Genomic DNA, 23,620 nt, shown 5'->3' with positions numbered 1-23,620 from the left:
CCCTGCTCGAACTCTGCGGGTCTCAGACGAGCCAGCCCCGCACCCCCGCCCTGAGCAGTGGGGTCTCTTCACGGAGAGAAATTTCCTCCTGGCTGCATAACCTCTGGTGATTCGTAAATGTCGCTTTGACTCCCCTCCCCTCCCCCTCTCCCGCTCCCCGCAAGCAGCCACCGAAGGGGGACGACAGCCCCTTCCCCAGGAATGACCAGAAGAGGCTGAACTCACAAAAGAGTTGGGGGCTCCTGAAACGGAGCAGGACCCTATGGTCCTCCCCACCCCCATGTCCTCCGCCTGCCTCTTGTCGGTTTTAACCAAAGAATAAGTTTAATCAGAGAAGTGAGAAAATGCAGAAGCAAAGGAAATAGTCAAACAGGACTAAGTAATAATAGTCATTGAGCAAAGTCAAGGAGCTTCAGTTCCTCCTCAAGGGCTGTAGATAATATTCTGAGCCATGTCCTTTGAGCTGTTTTATAGATACTGAAACCCGCCCCCGCCAGCTGGAAGAAGTTAACTACATGATGAACAGATTGTAGCCATGACATAAGCTGTCACAATTCTGAGAACTGGCCTGAAGAAATGGAAACAAACCGACCCTGGAACTGAAGACTAACTGTACTTAAAACAATCAAGATGACGCTGATGAGACCACCAGTGACCAATTTGAAGATGACCGTCAGAGCTGACTGTGCTCTCTCTGCATGTAGCCCCTCCCTCTGCCTGTAAAAGCTCTTGCCCACTGACTGTCGGTGGGGGGAGTCGGCCTTTAGGCAGGCGTCCACCCTCCCCCTCCCAGGTTGCCAGCCTCCAAAGTAAAGCAAACTTTCCTTTCCACCGACCTTGTCTCTCGAGTATTGGCTTTCAAAAGGCGAGCAGCTGGACCCCACTTTCCGTAACGCTCCTTCCCCAGTCCCTGCCCTCCCCCACCCGAGGCACCCCTCTCACCTGGAACAGGGCTGCACTGGACAGTGGGGTGTGGCCTGGGGTCCTCCATCTCCAGCTGGAGCTCGTCCGGGTCCACATCATCTGAGGGGAGACCAGAAACTGGCTCAGACCCTGGTCTTGGTGTGGGTCAAGCCCCACCTTTCTCCAAAACCCCACCCCTCTGAGATGTTGTCCCGACTCGCCTGCTGGGCACGGGGCCTCCCAGCGGCCCTGCACAAACGTTTCTACCCTCGGGGGCAAACCTGTGGTCAGCTCCCTACTATCCGCCTGTGGCCCTTTACACCTAAGACCTGCTCTTCCTATAACTCAGACACCGAGTGCCCCCATGTCCTCCCAGGCAGCTGCGCAGAGTCAGGGGAGGCTGCCCTGCTGGTGGGGGCCCTCCACACGGGCCAGCCCACCACTCTGACTCCGTGTCCAGCCGGGAGCCCTGCACACTGCAACGGACAGAGCAGCGAGCGGGACGCGCTCGGAGGAGGTGGACCGGGGACGGTGACGACGGCCGAGCCGCTGGGGGTGCTGGACTCGGGAAAGGCAGGGTGAGGGGAGGAACGCCATCCTCAAAGGGCTGCCGGCCCGCAGGCATCATTACACCCCGACGTGCTGATGGTCCCGGACGGCAGAACAACATCCACACACGGGTCACAGAAGGAGGCAAATCATGATCCAGAGGGAGAAGTTCTGGTTCTTCCTACACAAACAAGCTCCCACCATCAGAGTGTCCAACAACGAGGTTGCGTGTGCTGAGCGCAGTACCCTGTGCTGGGCGTTGGGCACAGGTGGGGGGCACGTGGGGCGGACGAGACGCGGCCCTGCTCTCGAGGAGCCGTGGGCACGTACGCTGCACCCACGAGGCGGTCACCTGGCGCCAGGGCTGGTCTCCCCCAGCTCTCATCCTCCAGGCCCCGCGCCTGCTGAGTCCTCATCCCCACCAGCTCACTGACCCTCCGCACAGCTGCAGGAGGCAGGCAGCCCCGGGCATCATCGGACAGGTGAGGGAACGGCTCCTTGAAGCGAAGACCTTGCCTTGGGTCTCACAGCCGGTGAGCGACAGAGCAGAACTCAGACCGAGCCTGGCTGGGCTGCAGAGCCAAGGTGGGGGGACGGGGAGACGGTCGGGGGAGCTCTACAGATGCACGCGGTGTGCGTAACTGGAGAGACAGGAGCAGAAAGTCTCCAGTGTGAGAAGGGCACTTCTCTGCTGCGTTAGCAGATAGACTAGATCATCTTTAACCATCCTTCCAATTCTAAGTCTAGGCTCTGCCATTCTGTTAGTCTGAGAAAATAGGATTAGAAAGGCAAATCCCTTGTTAAAGAAACTCCAAAACGTGTTTGAATCAAATGGCATTATTTTCCTTATTCGCTCTTGTGCTGTTTCTTAAACCAGGGCCTGCAATCTCCAGGCGGATGGACGTCTCAGGGGCCATAAATTCTTTAAGAATATTGAAATGATAAATGATAACTAAACCAGTGTATAGTTTATAAAGACAAAACTCTCTCTCGCAGCGATAATTCATCATTGGGAGATCCCCCTCGAGGCTTGTGGGATCTTAGTTCCCCGACCACGGATTGAACCCGGGCCCCTGGCACTGAGAGCATCGAGTCCTAACCACTGGACCGCCAGGGAGTTCCTGGAAAGTTTCTGGAGTTGGGTTGGGGTAGGCGGGGGAAACTGCCTCTCCTGGAAGGTTAGGGAGTTGGGCCATTGGGCTCTTCACCGTGTACAGGCCAGGCCCAGGCAGGCGACCGTCTGTCACACTTGTCCCCGCCTTCAGCTCACGTCTGCTTCCTGTGTGGAGCCTTCCTCCCACTTAAAGGGTAAACAGTTCAGTTGGGAGCTTTCCCTGGAGGCAGGGAGGCCCTGTGGAGCTGCCCATGGCCCGGGCGCTGTTGGGTGGGCAGGGGGCCGGGCTGTGCCCACAGCCTAGCATTCCATCCCTCGCCACCTTTCCTGCCCCGCAGAACGGAGCTCAGCAGTGCTTGGAAATCAAAATGCCCGGATGAGATGCAAGAGCTGGGGCCCGTGGACTCCGTCTGAGGCTGTAAGGTCACGGCCAAAGTGCTAAGGACCGCTCTTCACCGAGGGGGAAGCGGGATACGGCTGTAGCTGCGGCCCTGGCCCCCTCCTAGGCTCAGCAGCTCCTCAGGAAGTGGGGCCCTGCCCTGGTGCCGTTGTGGCAATGGCCGCCCACCATCCCGATGCCCTGTGGTTCTCCCAGACTCCGGCCTGGTGGAGTTTCACTTTCAGGAAGGAAGGCTTCCACTCCTCCTTCCATCCCTGCGGAGTGGACGGCAGACACCCAGACCGCCCCGGGGAAGCTGCTGCCCCTGCCGGGCCTCACTCTCTCCCGGGAGGGCTCCAGTCCCCTTCGCCCGCCCACGGCGCCTCCTGGGCTCCCAGCTACACTCCTGCGTGTCCAGCCGGAGGCCCCTCCCTGAGCAGCGACTGTGGACGGAGGGCACACGCTTCTGTCTGTGGGATCTTCAACGCTCCCGACGGCCTGAGGGGCGCGAACGCCGCTCCTGGTTTACGGATAAGAAACGGAGGCTCCGCAAGGCCTTGTCCGCGGTGACCCAACCCGTGAGTGGTCTGGTGGAGTTAGAAGCTGGGTCCATCTACACTGGCGTGAATGTTCTTACGCGTTTAGATCGGATCTTTCTGTTTAGCTTCTGCACTGACACATTGTGAAGAGGGACTTAGAGGCTGAAGGGAAACCCCAGAGTCGGGGCCCTTTCCCCTCCCTCCCAATTCTGCTCGTGCTCTGCAACAGGGGGCAGGCCACGGAGACCTTCTCTCTGCCCTTCATCAGAGACCCCAGCCCGCAGGTGTTCCCCTCTGGCCTCCCCGAGACGCCCCCGGGCACCAGGGCCTCTGAAGTCCCTGGTGAGACAGTGGGGCAGACGGCGGTGGCAGCAGTAACCCCCAGCTGCTCCTTTCAGCTCTGAGACACAGCGTGAGAGGACTCTTTTCCAGAAGCAGGTTTAACTTAATTGACTTCGCCTGACCCCGCCTGGCTCGGGCTGGTTGGAGAACGCTGTCCGCTCTGAGAACGCCCGCCGCGGGGCTCGCGTGGCGGGGCGGGGGGGCGCCGTGGAGGCGCTGCGGCCCACGAGGCCCACCAGGACAGGGCTGTCACGTGAGCCACGGCCTGGGGAGTGCCCTGGGGGCCACGGAGGGCTCGGCAGGCGGGAGGCGTGCCTGCCGTCAAGCCCAGCGCCGCCCTCGTCTCCCGGGCCTGGGGGACAGGCGTGAACAGGGGCTGCCCCTGCCGGCTCCCCTCGGGGTCCTGCGCCTCCTCCCTCACGTCCCCCCCCACGGCCCGCCGGGGTCACTCACAGCGGCTCTCGGCTGGGCTGGCAAGGAGGCCCAGGGGCGTTTTGGGAGCGTCCCGGTCGTCAGGGTGAGGGCCGTGGGGCGCGCGTCGGCCCAAGGCCTGGAAGAAGCGGGCGCAGACGCCGTAGGAGCAGCACTGATAGGCGTAGGGCACCTCCAGGGTCCTGGGGGGCGGGGGAGACGGCAGCTGAGCCACGGCCGGGGGCCCGGCAGCCCGCACCCGCCCCCCGCCCCCGAGCGCCCCGCTGGCAGCCCCCCAGGCTTCTCCCTGAGGGCTCTGAGCGCTGTCCAGCCTCCTCCTCCCTCATCTAGAGGCCCGAGCCAGGCTCCGACGGGCAGCAGCCGGGCCACGCAGCCTGGGAGCTCTGCCCCTCCGGGCGGCCTTCCTCTTCCCCTCGCAAGGACACCGGGTTCTCCTGGCGCCCTTCAGCTTCGCCCTCCGTGAGGCCTGCGCCCCGTGCCTCTGGGCACGTCAGAGCTGGGTCGGTGCCCTGCGGGTGAGGCCGGACCCCCATTGCTTTGCAGCAGACAGAGCGTGGGCCACACGGGCCGAAGGAGGCCTGGGGTCCTCGGCACCAGCCAGGGCTGAGCGGCTGTTTTCTACTCATCGGCACCCTGGGCTCGGCCCTGAGTCCAGGCACGGAAGCTGCCCAAGCAGGCAGGGGGCCTTCCCACCATCTCACTTCTGTCCTCGCCGGGGTCCCCCAGGGCTGGGATTGGAAGAGGGAAACGCTACACGGGGATGGGGGGGAAGGGACCCTCCCCACTCAGGCTTGGCCAGACTCTGGGCCTCCAGGCTTTTCTCGGGGTGAGGCCCTGGGCTTTCTCCTGTCCCTCCCGGCCCGGCCACTGCCCTGAGGCAGACCTCTGTAGGTGTGGGGACGGGAAGCCTCACCTCAGTTTGGGGAAGCTGTCCTTGGGGAAGGCCTGGGACAGAGCCCAGTTCCCTTTGAGCTTCAGATGCACCAGGCCCCCAAGCCCGGCCAGGGGCAGTGTGGTCAGCTGGTTGTCCGTCAGGTCCCTAGGACAGCGGATGGTCAGGGTCACTGGCAGTCGGGGGGCGGCTGGAGGCAGACTGTGCTGAAGGCGTGGCCAGTGTGCCCGGGATGGGAGCCAGAGGAGAGGAGGGAAGGAAGGCTCGGCAGGAAGGAGCACGGATGCCGGGTAGAGGCGGCAGGGCTGCCAGGGCTCTGTCGTCCCCCACTCGTGGGACCGCGGGGGCCGACTACACGGGGCTGTCGGAGGTGACGCCACGCCGTCCCAGCTCCTGGGTAACACAGCCGCTCAGCCACAGCTGCCGGGCCCCGTCTGAGTCCCACCGGAGGCCCTGTCCGCCCCACCAGGGCAGCCGCCCGCTGTGCCGGCCCCCGGCCCCCTGCTCTTCTGAGGACGCGGAGGCCAGAGCTGGGACTGAACAGCGCGGCCGTCTGGCCACACGCAGGGCTTCGGTCACCCGTTCTGTTTCAGGGCCAGCTTAGCAGCCAGAGGTGAAGGTGTGCATGGCCCCCCTGGAGAAATATCAGAAGAAGCCAGGCCTCCAAACCAGACAGCGCGGCCACAGGCCGGCGGCGTGGAAACGGCCCGGGCTGGACGTCAGGGAACTGGGCCCCGTCGCCAGCTCCCTGTGAAGCCGAGGCGTGTCGCAGGCCTGCCCGAGCCTCAGTGGCCTCATCTTTCAAAGGGGTAAAAATACCCATCCGACCGATGTGACGGGAGCAGAGTGAACGGGCGGGAAGCAGAGGTGAGAGTGTGGCCTGGAGCCCAGAGAGCAGGGCTGTGAGCGCCGGGGTCCCGGCCCCTTGAGTGAGCACCCACCCTCCGCAGGCCAGGGAGCACCTAAGAGGGGAGGGGCAGGGCTGCGCGGTCTCCGGTAGACGCGCCTTCGGGACGCCGTGGAGAACGTGCTCCACTGTGCGCGGCGGCCCCCCAGGCCCCTCCCGGCGCTGACGCCGGGCCTGCAGCGGCCCCACACGCTCCCTGTCCACATCCCGTGACTTAGGGACCTGGCTGCCCGGGGTCTGAGGCTGCGCGCGGCGCTGCAGAGCTCGCAGGGGTGGCTCCTGCTCGTCAGGCCCCACGTCTGTCCAGGGGGCTGGGAATGCCGCCTAGGCTAGAGCCACGTCCCCAGCATGTGTGGCCGACACCCACGCGTGTCCCACCCCAGGCCGGGCCCTCCTGCCCCCGCTGGGCCGCCCACAGGCCCACGGTGCTCCAGCACCCAGGAGGAGAGGGCAGTGGACACTCACAGCTTGACCAGGGAGCGCAGGGTCACGAAGGCCTCGGGGTGGATGGACCGGATGGCGTTCCAGCTCAGGTCCCTACGGGCAGAAGACGTGACAGGAGGGGACAGTGACACATGGAGGGCCTGTCGTTCTTACCCTGGGTCACCGACACCTGTGCCATGGTGTGGGCACGCAGGGAGGCTGCCCCCCCAGGTGCTGGGTGTCCTCACGGGGCACAGGCGTGTAGGGAGGGCCCTCCCCGGGTGCTGGGGGTCCCCACGGGGTGCAGGCATGTAGGGAGGGTCCCCCCACCCTGGGTACTCACAGGGCCTGCAGGGAGGTCAGCTGGCGGAAGGTGTCAGCTCTGATTTCCCAGATGCGGTTGTGCTGGAGGCCACTAGGGCAGCGAGAGAGGCTGGATGAGCCCAGAGGCCCAGACACTGCCCCCACCCCGACCCCACCCACGGGGAGGAAGAAAGGACCCAGCCTGCAGAATCACCAGAATTAAAGGGAGCATGGGGGATGTGGTTGCCTTGGGTAAGTGGGTCAGGAGACAAAGCTACAAAGCTGTCCCTGTGGCCCCAAAGGGAGTGAGCTTCCAGGGTTCCCACCAGGCCTGGCTCCCAGCCCAGCTGGCCTCACTCCTCGGGCCCCCAGACCCTAGTCCAGCAGCAGAATGCTGCCCAGCCCCTGGCGGCCCCAGACGGGCCCAAGCTGGGAGGCAGAGCTCAGCGGACTGGCTTCTGAGTGGGAGATGGACCCTGGGCCTCGGCAAATGTGCAGACCCTCCTTCCTTCAGTGTCAAGGCACCAGGACAGGCCCTCACGGCCCCAACCCTGCCTGGTCCCAGGGCACAGACATGGAGAGCCGGAGGCCCTGTCACTTGGGGAAACAGGAGCTGGGTAAAGGGAGGTCGGAGAATCTGTGAAGTGTTTCGGTCCCTGTGGAACCTGCAGCCCAGGTTTCCCTCCCAGACACGAGTGTGCACGTGTGTGTGTGCCTACGGAAACCGAGAGCCTGGGGCACTTCCAGTCCCCCACGGCCATCCCATGTCCAGCCCACCCGCCCCTCCGCTGGCCCTAATCACTGTCACATTTCCTGCTGCCTTGACACCCAAGGAGCCGCCTCGAGACTGCTTTTGGGCACCATCTCCTGGGCTGTCACTACGAGTCATGGCCTGTCCCGGCCTCTGCCGAGCTCCCAGCCCTGACCTCAGGGTCAGCAAGCCCAGGGAGGGGAAAGTCAGAGTGCTTGCTGACCCTGCCCTCAGGCCCAATGCCCCAGACTCACATTTCCTCCAGCTTCTGACACCCGTGCAGGCTGGGCAGCCCCTCGATCTGGTTGTGAGACAGCTCCCTGGGGAGAGGGGGGCGGGCCGGTGAGGGGAGCTGGGCCTCAGGGACACGGCTGTGGACCTCGTCACCCCAGGCACTTCCCTCCAGCCCCCCGCTGGGCCCCTCCTCTCTGCAGGGCCCAGGTGGGGCTGCCTCATCCATATGAAGGCCCAGGGGACCCTGGGAGGGCCCCGGGGGTCAGGGAGCAGGAGGTGAGAGGGGCACGACAGGGCTACACTGGGACGAGCCAGCTGGCCGAGGCTACCCAGGCGGTACCACTGTCACAGTACGGAGCCGACGCCCCTAGGGATCCCCCAGCCCAACCCCTCATCCGACTGAGGCACACAGAGGGGACAGGACCTGCCCACGGACACACAGCCTGTCGGTGGCAGGCTGGACACCCGTCCAGGGCTGGCCGTGCACATCTTGAGCCAGGGGCTGTGGTCCACGGTGAGCACCTCAGACCCGAGTGAGACTCAGGGGACAGGAAACTCCCTGCTCCCCATGGGACACTTAAGCTCCTCCGTGGTCCCTGTGTAGACTCGGGTAACCTATTAGAGCCACTTTGGGGGGGACCTACGGCGTGCCAAGCGCTTCCAACCCTCCTAAATGCACCCACGTTTTGCAGATGAGAAACCCGAGCTCAGAGACACAAAGGGGGAGGCGGGGTTCACCGGCGGGAAGTGGCAGAGCTCGGCCTCAGCCCCGGGTCTGACTTCGAAGACCGAAGACCGAGGCTTTTCCCCAAACGGGCGAGGGCAGCCCAGTCCCCCTCAGGCAGGTCCCAGCCCAGGCTGCCTCTCTCCAGGAAGAGAGTGGCCAGGCGACGGAGGCCAGAGGGGCCTTGCCAGGCGGGGGGCGCGGGAGGCACTCACAGGACACGGAGCCTGGGCAGCTGCTGGCACAGCCCCGGGGGGAGCCGCCGGAGGCCCGCGCGGGTCAGGGTCCTGCGGGGAGAGCGGAGCGGGGCTGGCACCGACCCGGGCCTGCCGCCCCCAGCCCCCTGCCCCCGCCTCCCCTCTGGCCTGACGACGAGGGAGCACAGAGCTGACAAAAGAGAAGTGGGGGGCACGGGGCGGGGGGCTGCGGGGAGAGAGAGGAGGAGGTGGGTTGGGGTGGACAGAGGGGCACGGCCGGGCACCGCCTGGCAGGCAGTCCTGCAGCCAGACCCTCCCGCCCTCCCCTTCGTGTCCCCCCCCCCCGTTTCCTGGTGTCACCAGCAACACAGGGGCCGGACCCTTTTCTGCTCCTCGTAGGGGAGGGGGGGCCATGCGCAGGCCGTGGATGGAAACTCCAGCCCCAGTGGGGCCCTGGGAACCAAGCCCAGAGCCCGTGCCCCGTGCCTGGGGCAGGGAGGATGCCGGGGCACCCGGGGCAGGGCAGTGGGCCGCGAGCAGGCTGCAGAGTGGCCAGGCTTGGGACAGGGCGCTCCGGGGAGGACGTGAGGCCAAGGTCATCCTCGGGGAACCACTACTTCCCTCGTGGAGAACTTTCCAGCTCTGGGTGTTCACGTGACTCTTCTGCTCACTCTCTTACAGTGAATCGAGGGCCTGCTACGCTCTGACCCCTCCCCCCAGGACACAGTGGAAACCAGGAGGCGCTAGGAGGTGGGTGTCACAGCCCTCCGGCCGCTCCCGGGTCCTCCGTGCACCTCGGCTGTGGTTAGGATCTCTGAGAAACCCCAGGCTGGGAAAGCGGGGAAGAGCAGCCCCTCCCCTGAACCACCTGCCAGCCCAGTGGGAGCGGCCATGGGCCCCGGGGCCGAGCCGGGCAGCCTCTGGGCCCGGCTAGAAGCCACAGCAGAAGGCCAGACAACGGGGACCAGAGCCTGGGGCTCTGGGGGGTGACGGGGGATTGGGGGGCCAGCGTCCACTCACAGGATCTCCAGACTGGTGGTGCCTTTGAGATCTGGGAACCCCTGGGTGTCCGTGGCCCCATCCAGAGATCTGAAGATAGAGCACCAGGTGCTGAGGGGGTCAGCCCTTAGGGACCCCCCACAGGGACCCCATCTTCTGGGGACACCATCCTTCCCCGGCCTCCCTCCACTGACCCCAGCTGCTCAGGCCCTGGTGGAGGCTGGACGCCTAGCAGGGTCCAAGCTGCCATTTCCTAGGTCAGCTCCACCCAGCCTGGCCGGACAGAGCCGGTCACCTGGCCCCCAGCCACCTGGCCACCCAGGCCCAGTGTGCACAAAATACAGGCAGGGACTGTGGGACTCGCTGCGTTTGAAAGGCAACAGCTTGAGTGCTTCCGGAAAGGTGTTTGTCTGCTGGGGTTGCTCGTTGGAGCCGGGAAGCGGGTCTCCCCTAAGTGTCACCTGCTGGGGTTTCCCCCAGTGGCCACCCCGCCTCGGGGGACCACGTGGGCCTGCACGCGACAGGAGCCCAGCGGGATGGGTGCCGCCGGACCGAGGAGGACCCTAGGCTCGGGCCTGAGCGGGGGGCCTGGGGTCCAGCGATGAAACATACGGGTGGTACCAGCCTCAGGGGCGAGAGTGGGGCGCGCAGGAAGGTGGAGCTTGCACCCCAAGACTCAGGGGCGCGCCTGTGCTGCTGCGTGTGGAGCGTCACCTGCAGGAGGTTTTCTGGAGACGCTGCACTTGGGACGGGAATTGAAAGGGCTGGAGAGATGAGGATGCCTTTGGGTGTCCAAGAGTCACAGGGTGGGGCTCCGGGGGCCCCGGAGAACCAGAACCTTGTCAGGTGGTTGCTCCTTCAGCTACGTGAGCAGGACCCTGACTCGGCAGGACTGGCGGGCGGGGGGTGGTACCAGAGGGCAGGGGGAGGCACCGACTCACAGGGTGTGCAGCCTGGGCAGGTACCGGAACGCCGACCTCCCCACGAACTGGATCGGGTTGTCATAGAAGTGTCTGCGGGAGAGACACCGAAGCCCTTCATTCGCCCTCCCGGCTGGACAGAGGCAGGTGTCTGCTCTCCCCTCTCCGTGGAGACCAGCACGCAGGGAGGCCCTCTCCAGTTCCGCCTGCCAGCCCCGTCCTCCCCCAACATGCGTCAGAAGCAAGGACTCACATCGTCTGCAGCAGAGGGTTCCCCAGGAAGGCCTTCTCGGGGATGGCCTTGATGTTGTTGTTATGGAAACCCCTGGGGGATGACACGGGCGTCAGGAGGATGCGGAGAGCGTGTGGACGGGGACAGGGGACCCCAGGACGCTCTCCGACACCCAGGCAGGAAGGCCGTGGGCCCAAAGGGACATCAGCCTGGGGACCCCGGTTCCACATCTGCCTGTGACTTTCCCTCTTTCCTCAACGACCCGTGGAAAGGAGAGAGGGTGAGCCTGGGTGGGGGGGGGGGGACTGTGAGGGCCACTCAGGGGAACAGGCTGGGCCCAGGCCCCAAGGAGGGCAGAACCCTGGAGGTCCCCAGGAGGGAGCTGAGGGTGCATGGGAGGAAGAAGCGGAAAAACAGGGGCCCCCGGAGGAGAAGTGGTCCCCAGATGGAGCCAGGCTTGGCCTCAAGGCCCTGAACTGAGGAGCCGAGCCCCGGGGGTGGGGACGGCGCAGGGGGGACGCCCGTGACCATGGAGGAGAAATGGGGGGCGAGGCCCCCACCGGGCGTCCAGGCTCTGGAAGCCGGGAACAGTGCATCTGGTTATCGGGGAGAACAGTTCAAAGTAAGTGTTGGACTGAAAGGCACAATCCACGCTGAGCAGCCCCCTCTATCGTCCTTTTTTCACCAGAGACCTCTGGTTTCTCTGTGTCTTCCTGGCCTCTGGGACCCCTCCTCCCTCCCCTCATCACTTCCACGCTCATTCACGAAATTCACCTCCAGCCAACGCCCACCCAGCCTGCTTTGTTCGTTCAATGTTCCTGGGTGAATTCGCTCGTCACACGTGTCTGATCACCCCCTTCGCGGCCGGTGCTGAGCCCAGCTCCGAGGGATTCAGAAGTTTACGAGGCAGAGCCCGTCCTCAAGCTGCTTCTCCCAATAGACGTGGACAGACACACCCCACACGTGTGCCTTCCTGCTCCTGCTGCCCCAGGGCTCTGCTCTCTCCCCCAGCTTACATTTCCTGCCCCCAGGCCTTTGCACACCCTGCTCCCTCCACGCCCTACAGACCGAGCGAATCTTCTCCCTGCCTTTCCCCTTTCCCCGCTCCAGGGGAAAGGCAGGCCTTGGTGATTCATTGGCAGTGGAGGGCTTGCAGCCGTTTCTCACGGACCCTCCCCTGCAGCTGCTCCAGCTCCTCTCCTGCTCCCCGGCGTTCACACTGTCAGCCGTCTGGACCAGGTGAGGGGGTGGCGTGGGGTTGGTGCTAAAGGTCCCGGGTGGCAGTGAGAACAGATTCAGTGCTGCCTGGAGGTTTGGGCTCTGGTCATAAACTTCCGCTGCCTTAACTGGTCCCACTCAGCACCACGAAGATCCCGTCCTGCTACACGGTGGCCCCTCCTCCGCGAAGGCTGTCTTCCCACTGGCTCAGCGTCCCTCTGCCTTCTCACTGCCCTATCGGCTCTTCATCTCCACTGTTCTTCCTCCCCCATTGTCGCCTAAACCCCATCCATCCTTTAAGGCTGGTCTCAGACATGTTAGCCCACGGTGCTCCTTCTGTGCTCTCTGGACACCCAGACCGTTTTAGCTAAGATTATGTGATTTAGGGTCGGAGTTATATGCCAACCCTGAGCTGCTCTGTCCTGCCCCTGTACTCTGCAACCTTGACAGGCCTGCGGCCCTAGGGGACGGCTGGTGTCTGTCTCACCCCTGGTTTGCATTTAGCAGGAGCAAATGCATTTTAGAATAAAACGAGCAGTGGCCGTCGTGGGGTGGGCCAGAGACAGTTCCTCGCTGCCCCACTGGGACAGGGGACTGAGGAGGGACCCCAAGGCACAGGCCAGCCCCCCGCTCTTGTCCCCTTACATCTCTGGACACACCCAGCCAAGACAGGGGGGTGCCAGGCAAGCCTAACAGGCGGGGCTGGGCCTTGCTCTCCCCAGGCTGGAAGGGCCCAGCTCTGCGGATGACTCAGCCCCAGAGATGCTTGGAGCCCAGCAGCGAGGCCTGTGACTGCTGACCTGGGAGGTCGGGACCTCAGGAGATGAGGGTGTGGGGGGCCCTTGGGCACAGAGGACACCCCAAACCCCACAGAGGAGCTTACAGTTCCTGCAGGCGGCCCAGCGTCCGGATGGCCACGGGGAACTCGTGCAGCTGGTTGTAATTCAGGTCTCTGGAAAGAAGGCAAGAGAGTCGCTGGAGGGCAGTCCCCAGGGCGTGTCAGAGGCTCCGGGAAACGGACGCTGGCTCTGGGTTGGCTGGAGAGAGGGTCTGCCAGCCTGCCGGGCCCAGGGCCAATGTCCGGAACACACTTTGGGCTGTTCCTCTCCCATTGCTGCCCCCAGACCTCGGCGGGGGCCTTCCCGGCCACAGACCTGTTTTGAGGGGACACTTAGGGGTGGATAATGGAACCAACTCTCTCCGAACAGCCCCCCGGGCTGAGGAGAGTATCTCAAGCCTTTGGAGACACCAGTGGCTGGGGAGGGGGCCTGGGGAGAAGGGGGCAATTTTTAACAACTTGTCACCGGCACGAGGGATTCTGGAAGCTTCCTCAGGTGACCATCTTGGCTATCTGTGGCCTCTGCTCTCATCTTTTGCAAAAATGGACAGGATGTCTTACCTTCTGGTGGTGGCGTGACAGCTAATCTTTATTTTCTCTCACCCTTTTCTGCATTTCCCCCTTTTTTTTAAACAGTGAACATATATCATGTGTATAATCAGAAAACATTGGAGGGACTTCCCTGGTGGTCCAGTGGTTAAGACTCTGCACTCCCAATGCAGAGGGCCCGGGTTCAATTCCTGGTCAGGGAACTAGATCCCACATGCATGCCGCAACTTAGGAGCCCGCCTGCTGCAACTAAGACCCAGCACAACCAAAGAAAGAAAGAGAGAGAGAGGGAGAAAGAAAACATTGGAATTGATGTTGAAAAGTGATAGCAACCCAGGTTGTCGAGGGTATGGGGAAACAGCGTTCCAACAAACCCTCAGTGGGAATTTAAATGTGCACAACCTTTTAGGCAAAATTTGACAGAATCTTTTCAAATGAGAAGGTTCACACTGAGTCACTCCACTTCCAGGAATTCAACCCACAGAAAAGTCTGCAGCCGGGGGTGCAGATATTTGTAAAAGGAGGCTCGTCACAGCAGTGCCAGGCATTGTGCCCTTCACGGCGACGCGGCTAAGGGCAGGAGGAGACACGCAAGCGACCGAGAGCAAAGCTGATCGTCCTCGGAGGAGACTGAGAACCCAGCTCCCACATGGCGGGGAGGCCCCGCCACAAGAGGGGTGCGCATTTTGAGGAGTGGAGACCGGGAATGGGGGGTAGGTAAGGGCGACAGGGACTTTTAGAGGATGTTCCCCACCCCCCGCCCCACCAAGAGACTTCAGGACGGATGTGGGCTTTCAGAGCTGTAAAGCTGGCTTCTGTCTCACTCAGTAGCCAGCGCCTCGGCCCTACGTAGGATGTGCCTGACCTGCGGGTGCCGCCCTGGCACCTCTACGAGCCGGTGGCTGTGAGCCAGCCTGGGACCTGGGCCCCTTTGCTGCAGTGCTGGCACCTGGACACACCTCTCCTCGAGCCACAAAATACAAAGAAACTGTGTGGGACTAAAAATAACCGTGTGCGTGCACAGTTGGGGCAAATTCTGGACAGAAGATGCGAAGAGACCAGAAAACCCAACGGCCACCTCTGAAGAGCCGGGAGCAAAAGCAGCGAGCTGCACATGCCCCCTGCGCACACCACCACCTAAGGGGTGGGCAAAACACTTAAGCTACCCCTCTGGCCTGACCTCTGGACACACCCCTACCCTCGCCCCACAAAAGGAAGAAGCTCGCCCCCCTTTCAGAGAGCGGGCCAGCACGGGAACCTGCTGTTTGTCCTCGCTCCCCACTGCTGCAGCAGGGGCCCCAGTCAAGCCTGGCCTGAGATTCTTGTCTGGCCTCTGATCAATTTCTATTGATAAAGCAGGCCAAGAACCCTGGTCGGTAACAGCTGGAGCACAGGGTCCCTGCTCTGGCAGGGGAGGGACGGCTCAGGGGCAGTGTCCTCTGGAGCCCCCAGGATGACCCCAGCCCACCTTTCCAGCCTGTGAAAGCCACCCTTGCCCTGACAGCGTTCACGAGGCCATCCAGTGCCGGGACAGGGCCACAGGGAGACCCTTTAATTAGTGACTTGCAGGTTTTGTGGTAAATACAGGTCAACACAGAGAAAATGACCGATTCCTCTGCATGGCAGGGTCATGACACCTAACAGTCCACAGGCAGAGCCAGGCGCCTGGCCCAGGGGCCAGAGGGGCAGTGACAGTAGAGCTAGGTAATTGGCCCCTGACACACACACACAGACACAACTCCCGGGTTCCGCTCAGACTCCCCTGGTGACCTCGGGTAACCCCTGCTCTGCTCTGCTCTGCCCGGTCCTTTAGGCAACCAGACACCTTCCCCTCCCGTGTGCACACCTGGACTCGCTCAGAGAGGCCCCCCGGGCCGCATGAGGGGAAGGTGAGCCGAGGGCAGGGGGTTTGCAACGCACCTTCCTGAGACCAGAGGTGCTGCAGGAGTTCGCAGATTCCTGGGGTTCTACAAGCAGCAGCAGAAGGTGCCTGGAAGATCGGGCCGAGAGGGTTGGGGATGGAGGCAGAGGCGGGGTAGGTGAACTTTTTTTCTGACCTTTGATTGTGCAAACGATTCACCCTCCCGTCTCAACGTCTCCAAATCCAGAGCCCCCTTCAGCCTGGCTCAGCCCATCAAGGAACCCTCCTCTGCTGCCCCAGGAGAACTAGATTTCCCACAAGTAACACGGGAGCATCTTCGCTCGGACGTCTTACTACTGCAGCATCATCTTCAATGCAAAGGCCCGCCAGGTCTGGCCCCAGAGCTTCTGCTCACAATTTCATCTGCCTGGGACGCTCCAGGCGTCGGCACGGCTACTCCCTCCCTTCCCTCAGGCCTCTGCCCAAATAACCCCTCTTCAGGAGGCCCCCTCTGACCCGCTGGGCGCTGTTCCCTTACCCTGTGTGGTCGATTGGAGGTGGCCCCGAGTCTCATCATCTTGCAGCATAAGTGAATCAAATCATCACACCGCGCACCTTAAACTTACACAACGTCGTATGGTCGATTACAGCTCAATCAAGCTGCCCGGAAAAGTGGCCCGAGTCCCCTGCAGCCTCGCCCTCCCGGCTCCCGGAGACTCGGCAGTGCCCAGCGGCACAGGGTGCAAGTGACATGGGGCCGCCCCGTCCTGAGTCACAGGAGCCCTCACAGCCTCTGCGTCCTCTGGGAGGGCCCTCACCACGTGTGAGAGCCCGGCTGGCCTCCCGCAGGACGAGGGCCGCGTGGAGAGGGCGGGTGGCCGGCACCAAGACCCCACGCACCCTGGCTGAGCCCCAGCGGAAGGCAGCTTTGTGACGGGCCCGCGGGACAGATCAGCAGAAGAGCGGCCAGCACACAGGTTCACGAGAAATCACAAATGTTGTTTTAAACCGCTAAGCTTTAAGGTGATTGTTATGCGGCAATAACAACGAGATACCCTGCTTTCTTTTTCCTCATGGAACATGTTGACGTCTGACAGATATCTGTTTATTTTCTTCCCACCAAACTGGAATGAAAGTTCCTTGAAAATAGAAACTTTGCTGTTTTCTAATTGAAACCCCACAAGGGTCCTGGCACAGAGCAGCCGCTCAACAAACACTGTTGTCTGAGTAAGTGAGTCAGTGAAAGGTCTAGACAAGTTGATTAATGAGAAACATTAATGGGCTCTTACAGGAGTCTGGAGTACTTGCGGGGACAGCCTTAAGATGCCGAGGTTGATGTCAAGAGGCACCAGACAGTCCTGAGCGGTACCCTCAGGGTTGCCCGGGGCCAGAGAGCCTGGGACAGGTCCCCTGCGACCTCGCCGTCGTTGAGCCCTCACATACTTCATTGGACTCATGTCCAGCAGCCAGATTGAGTGGTTCCAGCCCTCCTCGGCAGTTTCTGGTCAGGAATTTTACCAGGAACGGCCTGACACACAGTGGGGAAAGACATGTGGTACAAGGCATGTGAACTAAAAGGCTATTTTTGTAGAAAAATGTGGGAGAATAAAAATGGTGCAAATGTCAAAAAGAATTCTGCAAACCACATGCCAAAGAGGTAGCCTGATTTTTTCCAACTGGATGTCTACACAGATTCAAGGGTAACTGCCACGCCCTGCTTCATCCGGGCCGCATAGATGTCACCTCTATGTCACCTCTGGTCTAACGGCCCAGGAACGTCCCCGCAACCCTCTCTGCCCCCGAGGAATTTAGTTCAGGGCGACGGGGGTTTGTTGCTGGCCCCAAACACACAGAGAATCCGGCTGGGTGGAGCGGGAGGTGCAGAGACGGATGGGAGACACCCCGTCTGGGCGGCGGGATGCGCGGCTGTGCAGGATGTGGCGGGTCCCACGAACCCGACACCAGGGCCTGCGGAGATGGAGATGCACGCGGCTGAGAGACAGGGCTCCACGGGAATGCGGCCCCTGGACCAGGTGCAGGCAGCAGGAGCATGGTCAGGGCAGAGAGCATGGTCTGCAGGAGGCGAGGGGTGGGCTTCGGGGCAGAACAAGCAACGCAGTTCGGTTGAGCAAAGGGCACTGTTTCCAGGTGCGGCCGGGGCGGCGGCCGGCGCGCTCTCCGGCCTGGGCCCCTGCTCCAGGTCGCCCCTGGGACAACCTCTCCGGCACCGAGCATCCACCCAAACGACCTCTTGTCCCGCCGCTGCCTCGCCAGGAGCTGCCCCCGTTACACCCTTGCTACAGTCGAGCGAAGTGAGCACAGAAATCAAAAAAGGTTCCTGACCACACTCAGCCGTCAACTGGCCAAGGCGGAGAGCACTGTGTCCCCCCAAACCCACCCTCTTCTCTCTCCGCAGCCACGCTGCCCGTGCCACAGCCCCTAGCCCCATCAGCCACGTAAATGTATGACACGTGAGTAAAATTAAAAGTTCAGCTACACCGGCCACACTTCAGCCGCTTGGTCACGACGTGTGGCTGGTGGCCGAGGTGTCAGAAGCACAGACGGAAGCTTCCATCATCACGGAAGTGCGGTCCTCTGTAAGAGGGGGCGCAGCCAGGTGCGGGCATCTTCCCGGCTCCCTGCAGCCAGCGTGGCCACGGGACTGGTCCTCCCCTCCGAAGGCGGACAGCAGTGATGCCTGCCGCCTTGAGAGCAGGGTCTACCAAGCAGCCAGACTGCCCCCTCCACGACCTCGTCACCCTTGTGCCAGCTGGACACCCAGCACAATGAGGCCCTGCGGATGGCAGGACCCCAAGAAGCCGGATCCCTGCGTCACCACACGGAGGAGGGCCACCTGCCGAGGAAAAGCACCTCCTGGGGCTACTACACGATCCAGAAATAAACTCCGATTACGTTTGAGCTATGGTTCATGCTTTGGTGTATTGGCGACAGCAATTTAGATCTCATTCCACTGACCTGGCGTCACACCCGGCCTTGAACCTGAGTCTGAAGCCCCCACTCAGCTACTACACACCTGCCAGAAAGACGCTTCTAAAATGCAAAGCTGATGCTGTCATCCTTCTGAACGCTCAGAAAAGGCTTCTCACGACTCACAGACCAGCGTCCGGGTGCGTTCCTGGGCTCCGACGCCTTGAGCAGCGTTCGGGTGCCTTCCTACGCTCCGACGCCTTGAGCAGCGTTCGGGTGCCTTCCTGGGCTCCGATGCCTTGGGCAGCGTTCAGGTGCCTTCCTGCGCTCCGACGCCTTGGGCAGCGTTCGGGTGCCTTCCTGCGCTCCGACGCCTTGAGCAGCGTCCGGGTGCCTTCCTGGGCTCCGACGCCTTGAGCAGCGTCCGGGTGCCTTCCTGGGCTCCGACGCCTTGGGCAGCGTTCGGGTGCCTTCCTGGGCTCCGACGCCTTAGGCAGCGTTCGGGTGCGTTCCTGCGCTCCGACGCCTTGAGCAGCGTCCGGGTGCCTTCCTGGGCTCCGACGCCTTGGGCAGCGTTCGGGTGCCTTCCTGGGCTCCGACGCCTTGAGCAGCGTCCGGGTGCGTTCCTGCGCTCCGACGCCTTGGGCAGCGTTCGGGTGCCTTCCTGCGCTCCGACGCCTTGAGCGATCTTTCAGCTCCACCTGCCGTCTCACCCGCGTGGAGCCTCGCCCCCTCCTGTGTTGAGCTGTGGCTCTTCTGCCCTCAGCCCGATGCCCTCTCCCCACATCCTCAGCTGTCAAAGCCCTAGACGTCCTTTGAATCCAACCCAGTCCCTGCAGTCAGAACGACTTACTCACTCTTCAGAACTTTCCTGCTGTTTTCTCCAGAAACACGGTCAGGGTGAAACGGGCAATAACGCTGGTGGTGGCGACACTAACGATGATGATAATAATAGTAATTCCTGTGTAACAGTCACGGTTCTAGGTGACTTACTATCGTAATTCATCTCATTCCCACGCCAGCCCTTTGAGGCAGGTACTGTTATCACCTCCATTCTGCAGGAGATCAACTGAGGCACAGAGGGAGACCATCCCTGGACCACGGTTCTAGGAAAGGAATCGCCAGGATTGTAGCCCCAGCTGTTGGCGTCCAGAACGGGGTGGTCCGGGTACATACTGTCTCCCACGTGAGACGGGAAGCCTGTTGGCACCAGGAAGCAAATGGATTCCCTTGTGGATTTCCCCAAGCCCAGGCACTGGCCACGTGCATCAGTGTCCGCTGTCAGGGTGATGGTCTGAGCCCCCTGCGGCTGGCCACGTGGGGCTGCGTCTCGGCCCTCGGGTCAGGCTCTGACCTGCAGGCTCCTGGGGACGGCAGGGAAGGCCTCCCCTGGCACGAGTCTTGATTCTTCCGTCGCAGGTGATTTACGATGCCCTAAACTTCAGCTGGAAAACTCATCCGTGGCTGCAGAGTCTATTATATTTAATAACCCAGAATCAGCTGGAAGCCCAGGAAGAGGGAATTGCTCTGTCTGCAGCTGGGGAGGGCTGAGGTTAAAGAGGACCCGTTCCCAGCTGCAGCCGGAACTCGCTCTGGAAGCGCAGCTGTCTGTGGCTAATCCTCCCCGTCGTCTGCTCAGCCGTCCCAGCCACATCCAGCCAGGACCGATGGCGTCGTCGGCAAACGTAGCTAGGAAGGCGACCCCAGCCCTGTGATGCTCCAGGACCCGCAGCCCCGGTTTCTCCTTCCATCGGGCTGTGAGGAAACAGCCACTCCTGGGAACCCCGGGAGCCTCGCTGTGTATTCGGAGCACAGAGCTGGCAGGAGTTTACTGTCATCTTGTCCAGCCCCGTCTTTCTATTGATCAGGAAGCTGAGGCTCGGAGAGAAGTGGTAGATCTCTGCCCGTCAGAGCCAGGCCCTGAAGCCAGTCCTGCTGGCTCCCGGGCCAACATGGGCTCTGTGCTACGCAGAGCGTGTCCCGCTGGGCTCCAGGTAGCAGGGCCAAGGGCCAGGTTTTGGGGAGACTGGGAGAGAGGGGGAGTGGAGGCGGGGTCAGGTTTCCCCGGACGCTCACCGGCAGGTCAAGGCAGGTGACTCCGAGCTGGAGGCTGGGGTCTTCTGTGAGTTTTCTGCTTTGGAGTGAGCGGAAGAGGTCTTGTCATCTGGGACCAGCAGCGCCACCCTGGACCAGTCACTGAACTTTGCTGTTTGCTTCCTCACCCGTAACTCAGGGACGCCCACCGCACAAGGCACTCTGTTCACCTGGTCCAGAGCCCGCACGGGAGGTGCTCACACAATGCGATTCTCTCCCTCTTCCTTTTCCTGGACACGAGGCTCCAGAACAGACAGCGCACACACAAGTTGGTCTCTACTTTCCACAGCCATCAGGAAAGATTAATATCATTAACTGGGTTTCCACCTACATTTTTATTCTCAAGGCTAATGTTTGTGTTTATCACCAGATCACAGGTAAAAGCATGTGGAGGAATGTGGGGGCCCAGCTCCCACACGAAACACAAAACCCAGACACTCGGAGCCACTTTTACCTACCAAGGCTGGTAGGGAAGGCGGCCAAGCGCGGTGAGCACACTGCAAGTCCTAACTGCTGAGCCCGGGCCCCAAGTGTGACTCCACACACGCCGGGCAGATGTCCTGGTGAGCCAGGGGCCAACAGAACTTCATGACTAATAGCACTGCTGTACTGTCTAAACAGCCTGCCGACCAGGCTACCCATTAACTAATGCAGCAATTAGTAAAATTGTCCTCAGTTTCTTTGGAGAGACGGGCATTCCCTCCTTCCCCTTCCCTCCACCCACACCCTCTTCTTTGCCAGAAAGAAACCCCAGAATGTCCCTGATGCAGTAGCGTGGCTGATTTTAATGCAGCTGTTGGTTCTGACACTGAGACTACATGCTGCCTGCCCTCAGGAGGCGCCGGGGATCAGAGAACCCCGGACTGGGAGGGAAGTGAGAGGGAAAGTCCAACCCGCCCGGGGTCATCCCTGGGATCCCGGTGGCCAAGGCTCCGCCTCTGCCTCGATCCCCTTGCCCGGCCGCCACTGTCAGGCTGCCCTGAGGATGAAGTTGCTGTCCTCATCCTGGGCTAGAACATCCTCTTTGCTTCCCCCTTGGCCCCCACCCCATCCGCCTGACGACCACCTGTGTGTAACGTAAGTCACGCTCCACCTCCAGTCCTCCCGAGTTCTTGGGGTCGAGGTTTGTAGACATTTCACATTCTCACCACCCTCCCCAGAAAAGCCTGTCACTCTAAGATACGATACTCAGAGCAGGACCGGGTCCTGTAGAAGTGGGTGGGTCCCCATGGGCAGCACCACCTCACCTGGACAACCTGGACGCTGGGCCCATCCATGCAGGACACCGGAAGGCTCTGAGGCGCTCCTGGTCACAGCAGAATGCAGCTGGCCTAAAGGCGGGGCCCCGAGGCCCAGACCACAGGGCTTGCGGGAAGAGGACCTCGTGTCAGGCAGGGATGAGGGACCACCCCCGTGGGCATTTCTCCAAGTTAGAGAGCTTGGGGCACCTGGGCTACCTCCTGGGCTGTGGATATTTAAGTCTGGTTCGGCGAGAGGTCTGGGTACGGGTGACCAGAGCTGGGAAGAACCTTGTGGATGAGATGGTCCATCGCTCCCACAGCTCAGAGGGAGAAGCTGAAGCTCAGAGAGATGGATTTTCCAGGGGCCACAAGCCCATTCATCTGTTCAACAAATACCTGCCCAGCGCCCTCCCTGTGCCCGGAGCCGTGCCAGGCGCTGCAGGTACAAGAATGGACAGAGCAGGGGACAGACCACGGATGACGTCAATCAACGAATAACGAAGACTATCAGATTGCGGAGAAAACTAAACAGGAAAAGGAGAATGCCGGGAAGAAGTTGCAAAATGGTGGTGGAGGAGGACCTCACTAGAGAGGTGACATCTGAGCAAAGTCTTGCAGGAGGCAGATCATTGTGGAAGGAACATTCCAGACACAGAAGGCAGCCAGGGCAGGGGTTGGGAGGCGGGACATACCGGCGTTTGCAAGGGCGCACTGTGGTGGAGCCGAGCCAGGCAAGGGTGAGGCCAGTGGGAGCAGGGGCCTGTCACCCGAGGCCAGAGTCGGACGGGGAGACACTGAGAGTTTGGACAGAAGAGCAACTGGATCGGATTTGTGTTTCAAGTCCCTGTGGCTGTCGCGTGGGACACAGACTGCAGAGTGACAAGGATGAGACCATGGCAACAACCAGGGGACAGACTCGGGCGGCCTGGGGACGGGGGCGGGCGTCAAGCGCTCAGACCGTCACTGTGAGCTGAAGACGGAGCTCGGATGCGGGACGTGACAGGAGAGCAGCTGCATCACGCAAGGTCCAGCAAAGCTGCCTCCGCAGAGCTGGGGAGACTTCCGGTGGGTGGGGGGGGTTCCGTGGGGGGCTCTGCTGGCATGTCGGTCAGCATCCAAGTGAGCATGTCAGGAAGGCCTGCGGACGTTAAGTCTGGAGTCCAGGAGCGATGACCTCTGTGTTGGCGGCATCGGCAGATCCACAGAACGGGAGAGGGTGGGGCCCGCGGAGGACGCAGAGGGAGAGGAGCCAAGCCTTGGGGTCGCCGGGGTCAGGAGTTAGGGTGCTGGGGGCAGACACGCTGGAATTAGTGGTAAGTTAAGAGGCGCTCAGGACTCCCGGCCTAGAGCCCCGTAGTCTCTGTGATAAGGGCTACGTCTTTCTTGCTCATAAATGTTCCCCCGGAGCCCAAAGTGGGGGCCTGGAATATACTGGACACCCAGTAATATTCGCAGAACCAGTGAACTAAAGAAACAGAAGAAGGAGGGTGGTGATCCTCGATTCCTGCCGGTGCCGCCTGCCTACGGGCCCTGGGGGCAGACCTCAACTTCCTAGTTTCCTCTCCACGGCGTCCACCCGGGAACCTGCTGCCCAGAGGTTCCGGGCCCTCCACCCGCATTGCACACCAGCTGGCCCGGGGGCTGGGGAAGCAGGACGCTCAGAGCCAGCGGGGAGCAGTGATAAGCGCGGTGACCTTGCCTGCCCAGCGCGAGGCGGCGGGAGGGTCTGCCCTGGCGGGGACGACTATAACAGCCGTCCTGGCTAGGACGCAGAGCAGACCCAGCCGGAGCTCAGTTTTCTGCCTGTTAGAAGTCATTAGTGGTTCTGCAGGAAAAGCCAGAAAAAAAAGTTTTATATGGAATAATAAATTCTTCTGTAAGCCACAAACCCCCACTAATTTGCAGTTAATAAACCCACAAATGTAAGATGATTAAAAACTGGCGAGGAAAGAGTTCCTCAACTCCTACAAGGTTGGCCTCAAGCGGCCGCGGGCCTGACAGGCTGACGTCGGGCCAGAGGCAGGAAACCCTGGGCGCCGGCCAGCGGGCAG

The 23,620-nt window shown here is 61.8% G+C and overlaps 1 protein-coding gene and 1 non-coding gene across 2 annotated transcripts in view; one reads left to right on the top strand and one right to left on the bottom strand.

Moving 5' to 3' along the window:
- Positions 1 to 23,620, bottom strand: part of LGR6 (leucine rich repeat containing G protein-coupled receptor 6) — a 97,008-nt gene that overhangs the window by 5,317 nt on the left and 68,071 nt on the right. Inside the window, exons 7-17 of the mRNA XM_057540344.1 lie at positions 12,942 to 13,010; positions 10,862 to 10,933; positions 10,630 to 10,701; positions 9,710 to 9,778; positions 8,708 to 8,779; positions 7,789 to 7,854; positions 6,824 to 6,895; positions 6,523 to 6,594; positions 5,172 to 5,297; positions 4,280 to 4,440; positions 943 to 1,023 (exon numbers count right to left, since the gene is read on the bottom strand). Coding sequence (XP_057396327.1) covers positions 943 to 1,023; positions 4,280 to 4,440; positions 5,172 to 5,297; positions 6,523 to 6,594; positions 6,824 to 6,895; positions 7,789 to 7,854; positions 8,708 to 8,779; positions 9,710 to 9,778; positions 10,630 to 10,701; positions 10,862 to 10,933; positions 12,942 to 13,010 — 932 coding nt within the window. The remainder of the gene's footprint in view (positions 1 to 942; positions 1,024 to 4,279; positions 4,441 to 5,171; positions 5,298 to 6,522; positions 6,595 to 6,823; positions 6,896 to 7,788; positions 7,855 to 8,707; positions 8,780 to 9,709; positions 9,779 to 10,629; positions 10,702 to 10,861; positions 10,934 to 12,941; positions 13,011 to 23,620) is intronic.
- TRNAG-CCC (transfer RNA glycine (anticodon CCC)) lies at positions 13,576 to 13,648 on the top strand. The gene has a single exon. It is a non-coding gene; the product is annotated as a tRNA-Gly (tRNA).

Source organism: Balaenoptera acutorostrata, chromosome 1 (genome assembly GCF_949987535.1).
Source record: "Balaenoptera acutorostrata chromosome 1, mBalAcu1.1, whole genome shotgun sequence".
NCBI classification, from domain to species: Eukaryota; Metazoa; Chordata; class Mammalia; order Artiodactyla; family Balaenopteridae; genus Balaenoptera; species Balaenoptera acutorostrata.
Note: the sequence above shows the minus strand (reverse complement) of the source record. Positions and strands in the feature narration are given on the sequence as shown.